The sequence below is a fragment of the Oncorhynchus tshawytscha genome, linkage group LG28 (assembly GCF_018296145.1).
Source record: "Oncorhynchus tshawytscha isolate Ot180627B linkage group LG28, Otsh_v2.0, whole genome shotgun sequence".
NCBI classification, from domain to species: Eukaryota; Metazoa; Chordata; class Actinopteri; order Salmoniformes; family Salmonidae; genus Oncorhynchus; species Oncorhynchus tshawytscha.
Genome location: NC_056456.1, coordinates 43,720,092 through 43,741,398, shown reverse-complemented (window position 1 = coordinate 43,741,398; position 21,307 = coordinate 43,720,092). Strand labels below are relative to the sequence as shown.

Here is a 21,307-nt window from a genome sequence, read left to right as displayed (position 1 = left end):
ATCCCTCACCCTGTAGCCATCTTCCTCTACCACTCTCTCGTGGTCTCTGCCTACTCACAGGGATCCTCTCAGGATCCCTCACCCTGTACCCATCTTCCTCTACCACTCTGTCATGGTCTCTGCCTACTCACAGGGATCCTCTCAGGATCCCTCACCCTGTACCCATCTTCCTCTACCGCTCTCTCGTGGTCTCTGCCTACTCACAGGGATCCTCTCAGGATCCCTCACCCTGTACCCATCTTCCTCTACCACTCTCTCGTGGTCTCTGCCTACTCACAGGGATCCTCTCAGGATCCCTCACCCTGTACCCATCTTCCTCTACCACTCTCTCGTGGTCTCTGCCTACTCATAGGGATCCTCTCAGGATCCCTCACCCTGTACCCATCTTCCTCTACCACTCTCTCGTGGTCTCTGCCTACTCACAGGGATCCTCTCAGGATCCCTCACCCTGTACCCATCTTCCTCTACCACTCTCTCGTGGTCTCTGCCTACTCATAGGGATCCTCTCAGGATCCCTCACCCTGTACCCATCTTCCTCTACCACTCTCTCGTGGTCTCTGCCTACTCACAGAAATCCTCTCAGGATCCCTCACCCTGTACCCATCTTCCTCTACCACTCTCTCGTGGTCTCTGCCTACTCACAGAAATCCTCTCAGGATCCCTCACCCTGTACCCATCTTCCTCTACCACTCTCTCGTGGTCTCTGCCTACTCACAGAAATCCTCTCAGGATCCCTCACCCTGTACCCATCTTCCTCTACCACTCTCTCGTGGTCTCTGCCTACTCATAGGGATCCTCTCAGGATCCCTCACCCTGTACCCATCTTCCTCTACCACTCTCTTCACTGCTTCAGCATACAACACTTTCTGTACTACTGTAACCCTGGCAACATCAACCTGCCTTTCTCTCACCGGACACCTCCGATCTCCAGCCCCATGATCACCCCCAAAGCATATACACACACAACGTTCTCCACCGATACCACAAATGCCTTTGTCTCATGCCCTCCTGCACTCTTCTCACATCTAGGCATTTCCCTCCAACACCATTCCATAAATTTGACATCTAAAACACTGTCATATTTTCGGAACATAAAACTCTCACGGGATAACTAACACTTCCTACCTTGACCTTATCTGGTAAAAATAAATCTGCATCAAACCTCAGCATGATAGATAATGTCTTCTCCTTTTCCCCCACCATATTTACGTATCACCAAACGACAGGTGTCCCAGACCCCAGGAATGTTCACTTTCAAACTGCTCCTCCTCCTCAACACTTAAACGCCACCCTCATTATCATTCCTTTCAACTCAACAGCGCCCTGCTCCAGAAAGAAAGACACCTCGCAATACTTGTCCCTTAATCTCGTAATCCGGAGAGCCCTTTCTCTCTGGATGGAGGAAACGCAATAAATCGTCATGTCCACTCCGAGTTACCTTCACCAACTCAACAGTCCCCAAACCTGTCCTTCACCCAACCTGATATCACGTATGGATCAACCAAAAAGAAAACGCAATGGGGTTTTACAGTTTGATAAATGACATTGCTATGACCCAGTGTAACAAATGATGGCTTCTATTAATTGTGCAGTGCACCCTGGGATTAGCCTTGGATGTAACATATCCTAGACACGTTGGTAAACTAACATTAGCTAGCCATGCTGCCTCATGCTAATTGTGTTAAACCAAGCTATAGTTTTGTTTCGTTACTGGTAGCTAGCATGTTTTAATTTATCAGTGATCATTGCTTTGGTGATATGATTCGATGGGTAGTCATGGATACAGCACCACTACTGATTACACAGCCAACTAATGTGTGCCTCACCATACAATAATTACTCCAAATGACATCTTCTCATGATTTATTACATACATTTGAACGTCTGTTAGAAACGCCCAGACGTCTCCAGAGATGGAGTCCATATAAACGAATAACTATAGCAGGACACGGTCAGTGACAATGTTAGAGGAGTAGCAACAAAGGCTGCTTTTCTTCTGACTTCTACATCACGTTCCTCTCACGCATACAGAGAGAGAAAAACAACAAAATGGCTGGCGTCTGAATGAACCGTAGAGTACTATTAAAAACAAATCAGGGTGAATAACAGAGAAAGAGGACATAACCATAAACTAGTATCTACAAACTACACTGTACTACCACAGATGTTATATCAACCATTACATTACTAAATTAACTATTAAGCATAGACCCAACATCCAGTGGAAACTAGAGGAGAGAAAGAGAACAGGAGACCTTAAGCATAGACCCAACATCCAGCGGAAACTAGAGGAGAGAAAGAGAACAGGAGACCTTAAGCATAGACCCAACATCCAGCGGAAACTAGAGGAGAGAAAGAGAACAGGAGACCTTAAGCATAGACCCAACATCCAGCAGAAACTAGAGGTGAGAAAGAGAACAGGAGACCTTAAGCATAGACCCAACATCTTGCAGATGATGCCTAATGTAGTTCAGATGGTCTGCAGGAGGTTCAGCTGACAGGAGGTGTCTTCAGACTCACGAGCATCTAAAGAAGTATTTAAAATGTCAGCTGGAGTCCCAGAGAAGACATTAAAAAACAACTGGTGTTGTAGATTCCCAGAAACTGCACAGGCCTCTTCTACTCCTGGAGAGGGTCGAAGCGGCTCTTGTAAGGCTTGAGATAATGGTCAGTCATATTTCCATAAAATAAAATAAAAACAAAGCATGAAATTCACCCCAAAATTGTGAATTCAATAAAAATGTGAGACATCAGTCAGAAGAGGTCCTTCAAGGACCTGAAGAAATGGGGCCATGCTGTGTGACAGGAGCACTTTGAATAGCGTTTTTTAAAATTCTGATTAAAGATGCATCTACTATCTTTTGTCAATAAACATACATTTCAGTCATATGATATTTTTCTGGTCATAACGTCTCTTTCAACAGCGTTCGCGGAAGACACTGTCCTGCGAGGCAGTACCTACCAGAATACATTGCATGAATCCACCCCCTTCAATCTGCACAGGGAAATGCTTACTTACAGGCCCAATGCTGAATACAACAGGTGTAGTAGACCTCACAGTGAAATGCTGAATACAACAGATGTAGTAGACCTTACAGTGAAATGCTGAATACAACAGGTGTAGTAGACCTTACAGTGAAATGCTGAATACAACAGGTGTAGTAGACCTCACAGTGAAATGCTGAATACAACAGGTGTAGGTAGACCTCACAGTGAAATGCTGAATACAACAGGTGTAGTAGACCTCACAGTGAAATGCTGAATTCAACAGGTGTAGTAGACCTCACAGTGAAATGCTGAATACAACAGGTGTAGTAGACCTCACAGTGAAATGCTGAATACAACAGATGTAGGTAGACCTTACAGTGAAATGCTGAATACAACAGGTGTAGTAGACCTTACAGTGAAATGCTGAATACAACAGGTGTAGTAGACCTCACAGTGAAATGCTGAATACAACAGGTGTAGTAGACCTTACAGTGAAATGCTGAATACAACAGGTGTAGTAGACCTTACAGTGAAATGCTGAATACAACAGGTGTAGTAGACCTCACAGTGAAATGCTGAATACAACAGATGTAGTAGACCTTACAGTGAAATGCTGAATACAACAGGTGTAGTAGACCTTACAGTGAAATGCTGAATACAACAGGTGTAGTAGACCTCACAGTGAAATGCTGAATACAACAGGTGTAGTAGACCTTACAGTGAAATGCTGAATACAACAGGTGTAGTAGACCTCACAGTGAAATGCTGAATACAACAGATGTAGTAGACCTTACAGTGAAATGCTGAATACAACAGGTGTAGTAGACCTGACAGTGAAATGCTGAATACAACAGGTGTAGTAGACCTCACAGTGAAATGCTGAATACAACAGGTGTAGTAGACCTCACAGTGAAATGCTGAATACAACAGGTGTAGTAGACCTCACAGTGAAATGCTGAATACAACAGGTGTAGTAGACCTCACAGTGAAATGCTGAATACAACAGGTGTAGTAGACCTTACAGTGAAATGCTGAATACAACAGGTGTAGTAGACCTTACAGTGAAATGCTGAATACAACAGGTGTAGTAGACCTCACAGTGAAATGCTGAATACAACAGGTGTAGTAGACCTTACAGTGAAATGCTGAATACAAGAGGTGTAGTAGACCTCACAGTGAAATGCTGAATACAACAGATGTAGTAGACCTTACAGTGAAATGCTGAATACAACAGGTGTAGTAGACCTCACAGTGAAATGCTGAATACAACAGGTGTAGTAGACCTCACAGTGAAATGCTGAATACAACAGGTGTAGTAGACCTCACAGTGAAATGCTTACTTACAAGTGCTTAACCAACAGTGCAGTTCAAGAAGAGTTAAGAAAATATTTACCAAATTAACTAAAGTAAAAAATAATAAAAAGTAACATAATTACTTAACAATAACGAGGTTATATACAGGGGCTACCGGTACTGAGTCAGTGTGCGAGGTTAGAGGTCATTTGTACATGTTGGTAGGGGTGAAGTGACTATGCATAGATAATAAACAGAGAGTAGCAGCAGTGTACAAAACAAATGGGATGGGGGGGTCAATGTAAATAGTCCGGTGGCGATTTGATTAATTGTTCAGCAGTCTTATGGCTTGGGGGTAGAAGCTGTTTAGAAGCCGTGTGGTAGCAGAGAAAACAGTCTATGACTTGGGTGACTGGAGTCTCTTGACAATTTTATGGGCTTTCATCTGACACTGCCTATTATATAGGTCCTGGATTGCAGGAAGCTTGGCCCCAGTGATGTACTGGGCCGTTCACACTACCCTCTATAGCGCCTTACGGTCAGATGCTGAGCAGTTGCTATACCAGGCGAAGATGCAACTGGTCAGGATGCTCTCGATGGTGCAGCTGTAGAACCTTTTGAGGATCAGGGGACCCATGGCAAATCTTTTGAGTCTCCTGAGGGGGAATAGGTTTTATTTTATTTTAATTTTCCTCATTAAAATGCAAATCAATTTATAACATTTTTGACATGAGTTTTTCTGGATTTTGTTGTTGTTACTCTGTCTCTCACTGTTCAAATAAACCATTACAATTATAGACGGATCATTTCTTTGTCAGTGGGCAAACGTACAAAATCAGCAGTGGATCAAATACTTTTTTCCCTCACTGTATATGAGAACTATGTCAAGATGTTACTATTCCCTCTGCTGAAATGTACTGGAATGCAGCCCTAAGACAAGTAAACTGGAACAAAGTCTCGTTGTTGTCTGGTAAATATTGTATATCTAATAAGGTGAAAGAAGTATCATACAAACTTATTCATAGAATCGACCCTGTAAAGACCTTTATTACACACAGATTTAAAATAGCTATTGATAACAAATGTGTATTTTGTGGTTGTGACCCAGAAACTCAACCATTTATTTTGGGACTGTTCTTACGTCAGAACATCTTGGAATTAGAAGATTTTATTTTAAAATAAATGACTAATGTTAATTTGAGAGACTCTGATATGTTTTATTTTGATCCAAATAATATGGACCCTGATTTAACGTTCATTGTTCATTTGTTTATCTTTCATGGAAGATTCTTTATCCATAAAATGAAGTGGGTGCAGAACAAACATTATTTACGATAGAATTGTTATATTATTTAGAAATGATCAGTAAATTTAAAAACAAAAAAAGCAATACTCACCATAAAACCTTTTGACAAATTGAAAATGTATCTTGATATGTAATACCTATCTGTTAGGTTAATGTACTCCGTTTGTATATTTCTGTTTTTGTTTTGTTCATAATTATAAAACAAATCAATTATAAAAATGAGAAATTATATAAAAATATAAAAAACAGTGATGTATTAGACCTACAGTGATGATTTCAAATGATTATTTAAAAAACTGCATGGGGAGCTTTAAATTATCCTAATAAAAAAGCACGTGCATTACTATGCCACAGAGACATATATTTTGATAAGTACAGTTTAGTTGAATAACTATTTTGTTGAATGAAAATCGATGTAATGTGAGACCGTAAACACAATGTTATCAGATCTCTCTGTGATTGTGACCAATCTGTTTCTTTCTCGACAAGGAAATACTATCTTTTGGCTCTAAATGTATATTCTCTATTGACTAGCACATATATATTTTCTACTATTAAAACCCTGTCTCAAATCTGTATACTCAAGTTTCCTCAAAAAGCAAAAGATATTACAACAATTTTGATGTTGAAATGTTTACGCTGAATAGAGCTCGCCAGTTTGTAGTCCTAAAATCCAGAAATGAGTGACCTCTGGTTCATTCAGCCATCCTTATGACACAAATTAATGGGGGGGAAATAATAGGGTTTTGGAATAAACGCCGAGAATAAGTTCGGAGTTTAACACAGGTTTAAGAGAGCTTGTACATGTTGTTCTATGAGATAATAGCAGTCAGTTAACATGACCTTATATGATATTTAAAAAATATACATTACATAAATTCTTCAAAATTCACAAAAAAAGTGGAGTTAGTTGATGAATATAATCTCATAGAACAAAAAATATAATATTTAACCCTGTGTTTTCTACATAGGTGTTTATCCAAATGACCCATTCATTTTGTCCGATGAAGCATGGCGTGGTTAGTGCCTACAAAAAGACGCCATTACTATTTCTCTCTACGTCCAGCCTATAAGGACCGCTGGTGCATTGCGCAGTGACATCCGGGGTATCTGTAGTTCGACGTTGTGGACATATTTTATTTATCTTCTCTCTTCCATCCAAACACCAACAGAATTTATTTATCATCGTCCTCGGTTAGATTTTTTTCCACAAATAACATCTGCTCGACAGATTGTCGAAGACCACAGACAGCACCATGGCCTCCAAAATAAACGAAGCCCATGAACACATCGCTAAAGCGGAGAAAAAGTATGTTGATGTAGCTAACGGTAGCTAACGGTAGCTAACGGTAACTAACGGTACTGTAGCTAGCTAGCATCGCTGACCCTGTTAGACGCTTCATCGGTTCCTAGCTAACGTTAGAAACATTGTCCCTCAAAAAATATCTGACCTTAGTTGTTGACAAGATGTGACATAATCAGAGTTTACTTACGACATTGTCATTGAATTACAGTTAATGAATTAGTTGTATTTGTAGGAAGTAGCTAGCTAGCTATCTTCTAATCCGGCCGGTCAGCGGATGCATTCATTCATCACCTAGTTAACGTCAGCCAGCGAGCTGCGGTAACGCTGCTTAACTGTCCGCTCAGTGGCTGTGCATGCCTTTACATTGTAATATGCCTTTACATTGTAATATGCCTTTACATTGTAATATGCCTTTACATTGTAATATGCCTTTACATTGTAATATACCCTAATATGCCTTTACATTGTAATATGCCTTTACATTGTAAATATTTTACATTGTAAATATGCCTTTTTGTTTAATATGCCCTAATATGCCTTTACGTTGTAATATGCCCTAATATGCCTTTAAACATTGTAATATGCCTTTACATTGTAATATGCCTTTACGTTGTAATATGCCTTTACATTGTAATATGCCCTAATATGCCTTTACATTGTAATATGCCCTAATATGCCTTTTCATTGTAATATGCCTTTACAGTTTTATGCCTTTACATTGTAATATGCCTTTACATTGTAATATGCCCTAATATGCCTTTACGTTTAATATGCCCTAATATGCCTTTACATTGTAATATGCCTTTACATTGTAATATGCCTTTGCCTTTACATTGTAATATGCCCTAATATGCCTTTACATTGTAATATGCCTTTACATTGTAATATGCCCTAATATGCCTTTACATTGTAATATGCCTTTACATTGTAATATGCCCTAATATGCCTTTACATTGTAATATGCCCTAATATGCCTTTACATTGTAATATGCCTTTACGTTGTAATATGCCTTTACATTGTAATATGCCTTTACGTTGTAATATGCCTTTACATTGTAATATGCCTTTACATTGTAATATGCCCTAATATGCCTTTACATTGTAATATGCCTTTACATTGTAATATGCCCTAATATGCCTTTACATTGTAATATGCCTTTACATTGTAATATGCCTTTACATTGTAATATGCCCTAATATGCCTTTACATTGTAATATGCCTTTACATTGTAATATGCCTTTACATTGTAATATGCCCTAATATGCCTTTACATTGTAATATGCCTTTACATTGTAATATACCCTAATATGCCTTTACATTGTAATATGCCCTAATATGCCTTTACGTTGTAATATGCCTTTACATTGTAATATGCCTGATGTATGGTTAATGAGGAGATGATTGCAAATTATTTTTAGCATTAGCGTTAAATATAGATTTTTTGTTTATTTTTATCAATACCAAATGGTGGTCAATCTTAGGGGACGTCCATGACAGCGATGACAAGTTTCAAGTTGATAAACCACTGTGGAGTGGATTCACAGTGATTTGATTGGTCAATAACTCCAAGACATCTTTTGACCAATCCCTTAGCTTCAAACTGTGTTAAGACATGTACCATGGGCCTACATTCTATTCTACATTCTAATATGGTGTCATTTGGTACTGTGGTTCATGAGGAGACCATTGTTGCAGTATTTTGTTTGTGTAAGTGCTAATATGCAGTCTACTGGTGGCCATCTTTGAATGCATCAATGTTATTTTCTCAAAGTCTTTGGGGGACTATTGTGATAAGTCCGAAGACCGCGTTTGGACTGAATCTGACTTTTAGTGCATAAGAAGAAATTCTTTTTTTTTCATTATTATTTTTAAGCATAACTATTACATACTGCATTTTATGTTATTTGGACTTATTTCATGAGAATACGTTTTTCAAAGGTTTTTCCAACATTTCCAAGATGGAGGAAAAATCAATTCTGATGGACCTTATGGGTCCTTGAGGCAAATTTCTTCACTATGAGGAAAGACTTCAACATACAACGTTTCATGTCTCGGTCAAACAGGGCAACGGATATGAAGGTTTAAGTGAGGACTGCTTATAACAGCGCCACCTATAGGCCAATCAGTGCCATTCTTTTAGACCAAGTTACTCATGGCTTTTAGTTTGGTAACTTTTTTTCTTCTAAATTAAAAACAATCTATGCTTTGAGTTATTGAACTGAAAAACAAAAACCTTATGGTGCACGAGACTTGTAGAGTCATGATTCCTTTGAGTTTTTAGTTCATCGTTTGCCAATAGGGGTGTGCTGGGTGGTATTGAATCAAATGAACAAAATTAGTTGAAAGATGAGTTATTTTTGACTGAATGAGTTGAAAAGATCCGAGTCAGTAAACAGAGCCTATCTTCCCATCACTACTGTCTTAATGACTAACCTGATGTAGGTTAGCTCTTCTGTCCAGGTCTATTGTTATGGCTGTGTGTGTTGTTAACCCCTGAATATAGACATTTTTCTTGCATGTCATTTTGCAGTTTAAAGACAAGCATGACAAAGTGGAAGCCAGATTTTGACAGTGCTGCATCAGAATATGCCAAAGCTGGTCAGTATGCCTACAGTCTGTAAACGTAGAGGAAGGATAACACTCCATACCATGTATTTACAGTCTGATAAACAATCTGTGTTTGTATTCCCAGCGGTGTGCTTCAAGAATGCCAAACAGTTTGAGCAGGCTAAGGATGCCTACCTGAAGGAGGCAGAGTACCACACAGAAAATAAAGCCTTGTTTCATGCAGCAAAGTAAGGTTTTCCATATGAATACTTGAGATTAAAGGGCCAATGCAGATGTTTTTATTTCGATTATCAAATCATTTATGGGTAACAATTAACTACCTTACTGTGATTGTTGTCCATTTTAAAATGTTTCTAAAATGTTTCCGTGCTTCTACACCTGCATTGCTTGCTGTTTGGGGTTTTAGGCTGGGTTTCTGTACAGCACTTTGAGATATCAGCTGATGTACGAAGGGCTATATAAATAAATTTGATTTGATTTGATTTGAAAATGGTAAAAGAACATTTTAAAAAATACCTTCTTAGCAAAGAACAATTTCTCAAGCAAGAATTTTGCTAGGACTGTCGGGGAGGGGGAAACTGAAAACTAGCTCTTATTGGCAGAGTGGTTTGGAACTCTTTCTTATTGGTCTATTAATTCATTTACCGCCTGGTGATGTCACCAGGCAGGCCAAAAACTCCATCCCACCAAAACAGGTAGAAATTTCAGGCTGTCTTTTCCAACAGAAAAATCACTTATTTGTTTGGACTCCACTAAGCCTTATTTAAAGATTATTAATACCATTCAATACTTGTATATGTGAGACCCCCCCCTTTCTAAGAAATGCATTTATTTTTCAGAGCAATCGAACAAGCAGGTATGATGATGAAGGTGAGTTTTCCCCAATGTCCATGTCATATCTGTGTAATACCTCAAATACAACCGTGTGAAATATGGGAGAGAACAAGCTTTTATTTTATTTACTATACGCTTTGTACCATGTGATCGGGAGCATCATTGTCTCACAAAAAAAAACTATTAATATTCTACCACAACATAGTATGTGTTAATAGAGGTCATTGAGGTAGCCATGTTTTCTGCTCTGTGACAGGATTTGAAGAAGATGCCTGAGGCGATCCAGTACATAGAAAAGGCCAGTATGATCTACGTAGAGAACGGTACTCCAGACACCGCTGCTATGGCTCTGGACAGAGCCGGGAAGTAAGTACTGCTCTAGACTATACATGTCTGTCTACTTTATTGATTTGGTGGTTTTTGATATGTTCCTGACCATTGTTGTTTTGGGGGGGAAAAGTACATCACCCTGTTTTTTTTTGTATTATTTATTTGTGTCGTACTTTTTCATTCTCTTCCTATCTAGACTAATCGAGCCTGTGAGTTTAGAGAAAGCTGTGGACCTGTATCAGCAGGCTGCCGGTGTGTTTGAGGTAAGTTGGACGCTTTAATATCATATTCTAAGTAAGAGAAGTTGCCTTTAATAAGTTGATTTAATGGATTGTTTTGTGTGTGTGTAGAATGAGGACCGCCTACGTCAGTCAGCTGAGCTCCTGGGGAAAGCTTCCAGACTGTTGGTCAGATTACGCAGGTAAAGACAACAATAACAGCGTAAAAAAGGCTTCATAAGCACTACATAGATGCTTCACAAATCATTTATAAGCAGCAAAGTATTGTGGCTGGTCCTGACCCACCGTTCTAACTCCGTTCTGTCTTTGTGAACTGGATGACAGACTGGATGAAGCAGCAACTGCCCTTCAAAAAGAGAAGAACATGTATAAAGATATAGAGAATTATCCCACTTGCTTTAAGGTACGTTCTTATGTCATATGCATGTGCATTCTATTGGGATTATATCCTATTTGGGATTTTCCAGCATTTCCCTTTCAAGCTATGTTCGGTGCAATGGTATTGGTGGAGGTGTAAAATACAGATCATTAAATGTTGATCTGGGTCTTTTCTCTTAGAAAACAACAGCACAGGTGTTGGTTCATCTTCACAGAAATGACTTTGTGGCTGCAGACAAGTGTGTCAGAGAGAGCTACAGGTATGAACTTCCTTATGACTGAATACATGCGTGGCTAATGTCTATCTGACTGAGTGGCTAATGACTATCTGACTGAGTGGCTAATGTCTATCTGAATTGGTGCTTTCCCACTGTTGGATTTAAAAGGAACCAACTGGTGTAAGAAATACAGTGAAAGCCCCCTTCCAGCACATGCTTTTCACTCGACGGCGAACGACTATTCAGCGATAACCGTAATTTGGGCTACAGACTATGAATTGTGACAGTAGTCTGATGATATAATTTGCTGTTTTCCTGCAGCCTCCCAGGGTACAGTGGGAGTGAAGACTGCGTGGCCATGGAGACGTTGCTGCAGGGATATGACGAGCAGGACGAGGACCAGGTGCACCGCGTGTGTAACTCCGCTCTGCTGAAGTACATGGACAATGATGTGAGTAACACTTCATACATCTGTACCCTCACGGGGTCTGTACCCTCACGGGGTCTGTTATGTACCCCTCACGGGGTCTGTACCCGTCACAGGTCTGTTATGTACCCCTCACGGGGTCTGTACCCTCACGGGGTCTGTTATGTACCCTCACGGGGTCTGTATATGTTATGTACCCTCACGGGGTATGTTATGTACCCTTGTGGGGTCTGTTATGTACCCTCACAGGGTCAGTTATGCACCCATCACAGGGTTTGTTACGTTATGTACCAATCACAGGGTCTGTTATGTACCCTTGTGGGGTCTGTTATGTACCCTCACGGGGTCTGTTATGTACCCTCACGGGGTCTGTTATGCACCCATCACAGGGTCTGTTACGTTATGTACCCATCACAGTGTCAAATCAAATCAAATTGATTTATATAGCCCTTCGTACATCAGCTGATATCTCAAAGTGCTGTACAGAAACCCAGCCTAAAACCCCAAACAGCAAGCAATGCAGGTGTAGAAGCACGGTGGCTAGGAAAAACTCCCTAGAAAGGCCAGAACCTAGGAAGAAACCTAGAGAGGAACCAGGCTATGTGGGGTGGCCAGTCCTCTTCTGGCTGTGCCGGGTGGAGATTATAACAGAACATGGCCAAGATGTTCAAATGTTCATAAATGACCAGCATGGTCCAATAATAATAAGGCAGAACAGTTGAAACTGGAGCAGCAGCACAGCCAGGTGGACTGGGGACAGCAAGGAGTCATCATATCAGGAAGTCCTGAGGCATGGTCCTAGGGCTCAGGTCCTCCGAGAGAGAGAAAGAAAGAGAGAAAGAGAATTAGAGTCTGTTACGTTATGTACCCATCACAGGGTCTGTTACGTTATGTACCCATCACAGGGTCTGTTACGTTATGTACCCATCACAGGGTATATAAAATATACTAAGCACTTTGGAGTAAGTAAAACAAGTGAAATACAGGCTCGATTTGGTTTGTGGCTCATGTAGAGATGTCGGGCACGAGTAGGATATTTGCTGAAGAAAAGCATGTCATCCCCTGGTCTGTTATGTACCCATCACAGGGTCTGGTCTGTTATGTACCCATCACAGGGTCTGGTCTGTTATGTACCCATCACAGGGTCTGGTCTGTTATGTACCCATCACAGGGTCTGGTCTGTTATGTACCCATCACAGGGTCTGTTATGTACCCATCACAGGGTCTGGTCTGTTATGTACCCATCACAGGGTCTGGTCTGTTATTGACCCATCACAGGGTCTGGTCTGTTATTGACCCATCACAGGGTCTGTTGCGTTATGTACCCACCACAGGGTCTGGTCTGTTATGTACCCATCACAGGGTCTGGTCTGTTATGTACCCATCACAAGGTCTGTTATGTACCCATCACAGGGTCTGGTCTGTTATGTACCCATCACAGGGTCTGGTCTGTTATGTACCCATCACAGGGTCTGTTATGTACCCATCACAGGGTCTGGTCTTTTATGTACCCATCACAGGGTCTGGTCTGTTATGTACCCATCACAGGGTCTGTTGCGTTATGTACCCATCACAGGGTCTGGAAGATGTTCCAAATGTTTGGTATACTCAGTATATAGTGCATTTAGCATGCACTTTTATCCAAAAGTACTTAGTTATGCATGCCATGCTATACCAGCTGAGCCATACTCTGGTCCTGGAGTGCTGCTGGGTGTGCAGGCTTTGGTTTCAGCCCTGCAGTATCAGTGGGTTACTTACCAGTAGTCCTCCGGGACCAGAGATGGAGACCCCTGCCATCCACCTATCCCAAACCATCACACTGTCTAGCGATGGGTCCCTGACCGAACCCTCACTCTGTCTAGCGATGGGTCCCTGACCGAACCCTCACTCTGTCTAGCGATGGGTCCCTGACCGAACCCTCACTCTGTCTAGCTATGGGTCCCTGACCGAACCCTCACTCTGTCTAGCGATGGGTCCCTGACCGAACCCTCACTCTGTCTAGTGATGGGTCCCTGACCGAACCCTCACTCTGTCTAGTGATGGGTCCCTGACCGAACCCTCACTCTGTCTAGCGATGGGTCCCTGACCGAACCCTCACTCTGTCTAGCGATGGGTCCCTGACCGAACCCTCACTCTGTCTAGCGATGGGTCCCTGACCGAACCCTCACTCTGTCTAGCGATGTTGACACTTAACCTGCAGAGGGTAACCCTCTATACAGGAGTTATCTTTTACACTGCCAGTCTGCCAATCTGCTACCACTGTCGATCAGTATTTGAAACCATGCTTTTTAAGATCCAATTCCACAAGTTTCATACACTTGAAGAAGCAATACTTGAGGTAGGAACAACCCTGTTGATGTAATCTATCCCCCGTTTACTCTCAGTATGCCAAGCTGGCCATCTCCCTGAAGGTTCCTGGAGGAGGAGTGAAGAAGAAGACTGCAAAGCCGCCACATGGGGGCGCTGGGGCGCCAGCTGCTTCCGCCGAGGACGACGACGACTACGAAGGAGGGCTGTGTTAGCCGCAGAAAACACTGACCGCTAAATACACACAACGCTAAACACACCAGGAAGTCCTGCTCATTGAGGTGAAACTGTCAGAATATGTTGCTCCCCCCTGAACTAGACCCCAATATGTTGCTCCCCCCTAAACTAGACCCAATATGTTGCTCCCCGCTGAACTAGACCCCAATATGTTGCTCCCCCATAACTAGACCCCAATATGTTGCTCCCTAGACCCCAAGAACTAGACCCCCCCCTGTATATGTTGCTCCCCCCCAATATGAACTAGACCCCAATATGTTGCATCCCCCCCTGAACTAGACCCCAATATTTTGCTCCCCTGAACTAGACCCCAATATGTTGCTCCCCCAGAACTAGACCCCAATATGTTGCTCCCCCTGTACTAGACCCCAATATGTTGCTCCCCTAGACCCCAATGAACTAGACCCCAATATGTTGCTCCCCCTGAACTAGACCCCAATATGTTGCTCCCCCTCCCCTGAACTAGACCCCAATATGTTGCTCCCCCTCCCCCTGAACTAGACCCCAATATGGCTTGCTCCCCAATTGGTGAACTAGACCCCAATTGGTTGCTCCCCCTGAACTAGACCCCAATATGTTGCTCCCCTGAACTAGACCCCAAAAGTGTTAAGGGAAAACGCCTAACCTGTGCAAATACACTCAACCGCTAGATTACATTGTAGGGCTCCGCTCTGAACTAGACCCCAATATGTTGCTCCCCCTGAACTAGACCCCAATATGTTGCATCCCCTGAACTAGACCCCAATATTTTGCTCCCCCTGAACTAGACCCCAATATTTTGCTCCCCCTGAACTAGACCCCAATATGTTGCATCCCCCTGAACTAGACCCCAATATTTTGCTCCCCGCTGAACTAGACCCAATATGTTGCTCCCCCTGAACTAGACCCCAATATGTTGCTCTCCCGAACTAGACCCCAATATGTTGCTCCCCCTGAACTAGACCCCAATATGTTGCTCCCCCTGTACTAGACCCAATATGTCCCAGTATGTTGCTCCCCCTGAACTAGACCCCAATATGTTGCATCCCCCTGAACTAGACCCCAATATTTTGCTCCCCTGAACTAGACCCCAATATTTTGCTCCCCCTGAACTAGACCCCAATATGTTGCATCCCCCTGAACTAGACCCCAATATTTTGCTCCCCGCTGAACTAGACCCAATATGTTGCTCCCCCTGAACTAGACCCCAATATGTTGCTCTCCCCGAACTAGACCCCAATATGTTGCTCCCCCTGAACTAGACCCCAATATGTTGCTCCCCCTGAACTAGACCCCAATATGTTGCTCCCCCTGAACTAGACCCCAATATGTTGCATCCCCCTGAACTAGACCCCAATATTTTGCTCCCCGCTGAACTAGACCCAATATGTTGCTCCCCCTGAACTAGACCCCAATATGTTGCTCTCCCGAACTAGACCCCAATATGTTGCTCCCCCTGAACTAGACCCCAATATGTTGCTCCCCCTGTACTAGACCCAATATGTCCCAGTATGTTGCTCCCCCTGAACTAGACCCCAATATGTTGCATCCCCTGAACTAGACCCCAATATTTTGCTCCCCCTGAACTAGACCCCAATATTTTGCTCCCCCTGAACTAGACCCCAATATGTTGCATCCCCTGAACTAGACCCCAATATTTTGCTCCCCGCTGAACTAGACCCAATATGTTGCTCCCCCTGAACTAGACCCCAATATGTTGCTCTCCCCGAACTAGACCCCAATATGTTGCTCCCCCTGAACTAGACCCCAATATGTTGCTCCCCCTGAACTAGACCCCAATATGTTGCTCCCCCTGAACTAGACCCCAATATGTTGCTCCCCCTGAACTAGACCCCAATATGTTACTCCCCCTGAACTAGACCCCAATATGTTACTCCCCCTGAACTAGACCCCAATATGTTGCTCCCCCTGTACTAGACCCCAATATGTTGCTCCCCCTGTACTAGACCCAATATGTCCCAGTATGTTGCTCCCCCTGAACTAGACCCCAATATGTTGCATCCCCTGAACTAGACCCCAATATTTTGCTCCCCCTGAACTAGACCCCAATATTTTGCTCCCCCTGAACTAGACCCCAATATGTTGCATCCCCCTGAACTAGACCCCAATATTTTGCTCCCCGCTGAACTAGACCCAATATGTTGCTCCCCCTGAACTAGACCCCAATATGTTGCTCTCCCCCGAACTAGACCCCAATATGTTGCTCCCCCTGAACTAGACCCCAATATGTTGCTCCCCCTGAACTAGACCCCAATATGTTGCTCCCCCTGAACTAGACCCCAATATGTTGCATCCCCCTGAACTAGACCCCAATATTTTGCTCCCCGCTGAACTAGACCCAATATGTTGCTCCCCTGAACTAGACCCCAATATGTTGCTCTCCCCGAACTAGACCCCAATATGTTGCTCCCCCTGAACTAGACCCCAATATGTTGCTCCCCCTGTACTAGACCCAATATGTCCCAGTATGTTGCTCCCCCTGAACTAGACCCCAATATGTTGCATCCCCCTGAACTAGACCCCAATATTTTGCTCCCCTGAACTAGACCCCAATATTTTGCTCCCCCTGAACTAGACCCCAATATGTTGCATCCCCCTGAACTAGACCCCAATATTTTGCTCCCCGCTGAACTAGACCCAATATGTTGCTCCCCCTGAACTAGACCCCAATATGTTGCTCTCCCGAACTAGACCCCAATATGTTGCTCCCCCTGAACTAGACCCCAATATGTTGCTCCCCCTGAACTAGACCCCAATATGTTGCTCCCCCTGAACTAGACCCCAATATGTTGCTCCCCCTGAACTAGACCCCAATATGTTACTCCCCCTGAACTAGACCCCAATATGTTACTCCCCCTGAACTAGACCCCAATATGTTGCTCCCCCTGTACTAGACCCCAATATGTTGCTCCCCCTGAACTAGAACCCAATATGTTACTCCCCCTGAACTAGACCCCAATATGTTGCTCTCCCCGAACTAGACCCCAATATGTTACTCCCCCCCAAACTAGGTATCTAATTCCCTCCACTCCCCTCAGTGTGAAACATGTCGATATCAGTGAAGTATACTCTTCCTATGTGTGGGTCCATCTTCTTTAATTACATCAAACATCCTCTCCTTTTCCAAAAAAACAACTAGATTAAATTCCAAGTGACGGGTCATAAGGATAGTTTTGACTAGGTCTATATCTATACTATAGATAGTATTTTACTTTGTCTACGGTTTAATTCAGTGTAACAACGACGTATCACCTGTGTGTTTTAAGATGTCTATTGAACATAAATTCCATTGTTGTAAATGTTCATATTTTGTTGATCATGAATTCTCATTAACTGTTAATCAGGGTTGTCAAACTAATTTTGGTCCGACGAGCCGCATTCGTTCTTCACCGAGGTCCGGAGCGCTGCACTTTAGAATTGGTTATATTTGCAAAATCATCCATCTCTTTTGGATGATAAATCATCCATCTCTTTTGGATGATAAATCATCCATCTCTTTTGGATGATAAATCATCCATCTCTTTTGGATGATAAATCATCCATCTCTTTTGGATGATAAATCATCCATCTCTTTTGGATGATAAATCATCCATCTCTTATGGATGATAAATCATCCATCTCTTTTGGAAATTCGATGCTCCCTGACTGTCTTTGCTTTTGTTTCGATTGCTGTTAGCGCGTCGGACAGAGTAAAGAGACTATAGATATAGGCTCGTTGTCACTTCTACAGTTTAAATTTAGTTTGAGATTGTTTTCTTCACCCCCAAAAAGTACCTTGAAAAGAAAAAGGATTTGAATGGGCTCGAGGACCGGATCCGTATGATACCCCTGCTGTATATGGTGCAGTTTTTGTAGGTATGTGTACAGATAAAAAAATATGTATTAATATATTGTTTATATTGTCGTGACTGATCAGTCTTATTGTCATATAGAGTGGGGAAATAAAATATATATATTATATATATATATATATATATATATATATATACTACCGTTCAAAGGTCTGGGGTCACTTAGAAATGTCCTTGTTTTTGAAAGAAAAACTTCATTTTTGTTTGGTCCATTTTAAAATAACATCAAATTGATCAGAAATACAGTGTAGACATTGTTAATGTTGTAAATGACTATTGTAGCTGGAAACGGCTGATTTTTTATGGAATATCTACATAGGCGTACAGAGGCCAATTATCAGCAACCATCACTCCTGTGTTCCAATGGCACGTTGTGTTAGCTAATCCAAGTTGATCATTTTAAAAGGCTAATTTATCCTTATAAAACGCTTTTGCAATTATGTTAGCACAGCTGAAAACTGTTGTTCTGATTTAAAGAAGCAATTAAACGGGCCTTCTTTAGACTAGTTGAGTATCCGGAGCATCAGCATTTGTGGGTTCGATTACAGGCTCAAAATGGCCAGAAGCAAAGACCTTTCTTCTGAAACTCGTCAGTCTATTCTTGTTCTGAGAAATGAAGGCTATTCCATGCGAGAAATTGCCAAGAAACTGAAGATCTCGTACAACACTGTGTACTACTCCCTTCATAGAACAGAGCAAGAGGACAAGTACATTAGAGTGTCAAGTTTGAGAAACAGACGCCTCACAAGTCCTCAACTGGTAGCTTCATTAAATAGTACCCGCAAAACACCAGTCTCAACGTCAACAGTGAAGAGGTGACTCCGGGATGCTGGTCTTCTAGGCAGAGTTGCAAATAAAAAGCCATATCTCAGACTGGCCAATAAAAAGAAAAGATTAAGATGGGCAACTGAACACAACCACTGGACAGAGGAACTCAAAAGTGACCCCAAACTTTTGAACGGTAGCGCGTGTGTGTGTATATATATTACTATATTAGATGTTTAGTATGGTTTAATGTATGTTTATGTGTGTCTGTACAGATGTTTAAGGCTTTGAAATGTCAAAGATAACAGTTGCTGGGGCAATATGCAATACAGATATAGTGTAGTGGGATTGTAAATGATATGTGTGTGTGAAGGAAGGAAGAGAAACAGAAGTGTATTGACGGTTGAATACCGTTGCGTCGGTTGAATACCGTTGCGAGAGTTGAATACCGTTGCGAGAGTTGAATACCGTTGCGAGAGTTGAATACCGCTGCGAGAGTTGAATACCGCTGCGAGAGTTGAATACCGTTGCGAGAGTTGAATACCGTTGCGAGAGTTGAATACCGTTGCGAGAGTTGAATACCGCTGCGAGAGTTGAATACCGCTGCGAGAGTTGAATTCAACCGACGCAGCGGTATTCAACTCTCGCAACGGTATTCAACTCTCGCAACGGTATTCAACTCTCGCAACGGTATTCAACCGTCGCAACGGTATTCAACCGTCAATACACTTCTGTTTCTCTTCCTTCCTTCACACACACATATCATACCGTTGCGTCGGTTGAATACCGTTGCGTCGGTTGAATACCATTTGTGTTTGGAATGGATGTACAACAAGAGTCCTGAGTAAAATGAGGCATAGCAAAGATTACATGACAGCAAGTTTTAAGGTCATCTACCTTGGGGATGGTGTGTATCATATGGTGAAGATATGTCTTCGTACCTTACCATACAAACATGTGACAGGATACTCTAAAAACAATTATAATAATGTATCTTTGTTCTATATTGTTGTTCAATTCCCGGAGACCGTAAAAGTGAGACCATGAAAATGTGATTTTTGATTCCATTGTGTATTCCCATTATAATGTTCTAATTGGAAAATGTTGTTGTTATCTAGCTAGAGGTTCTAGCTTCTCCTCTTGTGTAAATGCACATGCAAGCAACTGGACATATTTAAGCAATCAAAATAGACATCTAGGCAGAGATCTATGTTTAAAAGAAGCTTATACATAGACCAGGGCTCTCCAACTCTGTTCCAGGAGAACATCCTTCCTGTAGGGTTTAATAGACCAGGGCTCTCCAACTCTGTTCCAGGAGAACATCCTTCCTGTAGGGTTTAATAGACCAGGGTTCTCCAACTCTGTTCCTGGAGAACATCCTTCCTGTAGGGTTTAATAGACCAGGGTTCTCCAACTCTGTTCCTGGAGAACATCCTTCCTGTAAAGTTTAATAGACCAGGGTTCTCCAACTCTGTTCCTGGAGAACATCCTTCCTGTAGGGTTTAACTCCAACCCTGCTCCTGGAGAGCTTCCGTCCTGTAGGATTTAACCGGGTTGGAGTGAACCTACAGGAGGGTATCTCTCCAGGAACAGGGTCAGAGTTCAAACCTACAGGGGGATGTTCTCCAGGAACAGGGTCAGAGTTCAAACCTACAGGGGGATGTTCTTCAGGAACAGGGTCAGAGTTCAAACCTACAGGAGGGATGTTCTCCAGGAACAGGGTCGGAGTTCAAACCTACAGGAGGGATGTTCTCCAGGAACAGGGTCGGAGTTCAAACCTACAGGTGGGATGTTCTCCAGGAACAGGGTCGGAGTTCAAACCTACAGGAGGGATGTTCTCCAGGAACAGGGTCGGAGTTCAAACCTACAGGAGGGATGTTCTCCAGGAACAGGGTCGGAGAGCCCTGGTATAGACACTGTAGGTTTTGTTCTGTATTTCTTGTGGCTAAACTATATATATACGCCGACTGCAAGCCAGGCCTAATCGTCCAACATCAGTGCCCGACCTCACTAATGCTCCTGTGGCTGAATGGAAGCAAGTCCCCGCAGCAATGTTCCATAATCTAGTGGAAAGCCTTCCCAGAAGAGTGGAGGCTGTTATAGCAGCAATGTTCCAACATCTAGTGGAAAGCCTTCCCAGAAGAGTGGAGGCTGTTATAGCAGCAATGTTCCAACATCTAGTGGAAAGCCTTCCCAGAAGAGTGGAGGCTGTTATAGCAGCAATGTTCCAACATCTAGTGGAAAGCCTTCCTAGAAGAG

The 21,307-nt window shown here is 42.5% G+C and overlaps 1 protein-coding gene across 2 annotated transcripts; it reads left to right on the top strand.

The window, feature by feature from the left end:
* Positions 1–6,690: 6,690 nt before the first annotated feature.
* On the top strand, positions 6,691–14,599 carry napgb (N-ethylmaleimide-sensitive factor attachment protein, gamma b). 2 transcript variants are annotated; one of them, XM_042308285.1, is made up of 11 exons: positions 6,691–6,896; positions 9,425–9,492; positions 9,587–9,689; positions 10,302–10,332; positions 10,553–10,662; positions 10,823–10,889; positions 10,977–11,047; positions 11,190–11,268; positions 11,424–11,503; positions 11,783–11,912; positions 14,273–14,599. In XM_042308285.1, exons 1-11 carry the CDS (start codon positions 6,844–6,846, stop codon positions 14,408–14,410), a joined length of 930 nt encoding a protein of 309 aa, XP_042164219.1. In that variant the 5' UTR covers positions 6,691–6,843; the 3' UTR covers positions 14,411–14,599. The 2 variants fall into 2 exon arrangements, with proteins under 2 accessions (XP_042164219.1, XP_042164220.1); XM_042308286.1 differs by lacking the exon at positions 9,425–9,492.
* The last annotated feature ends 6,708 nt before the right edge of the window (positions 14,600–21,307 follow it).

Coding starts and splice junctions, on each gene's coding strand:
- napgb (XM_042308285.1), top strand. CDS start 6,844: ATGGCCTCCAAAATAAACGAAGCCCATGAACACATCGCTAAAGCGGAG. Junction 11,048..11,189: donor CTGTTGGTCAGATTACGCAG/GTAAAGACAACA, acceptor ACTGGATGACAG/ACTGGATGAAGCAGCAACTG. Junction 11,913..14,272: donor TGAAGTACATGGACAATGAT/GTGAGTAACACT, acceptor GTTTACTCTCAG/TATGCCAAGCTGGCCATCTC.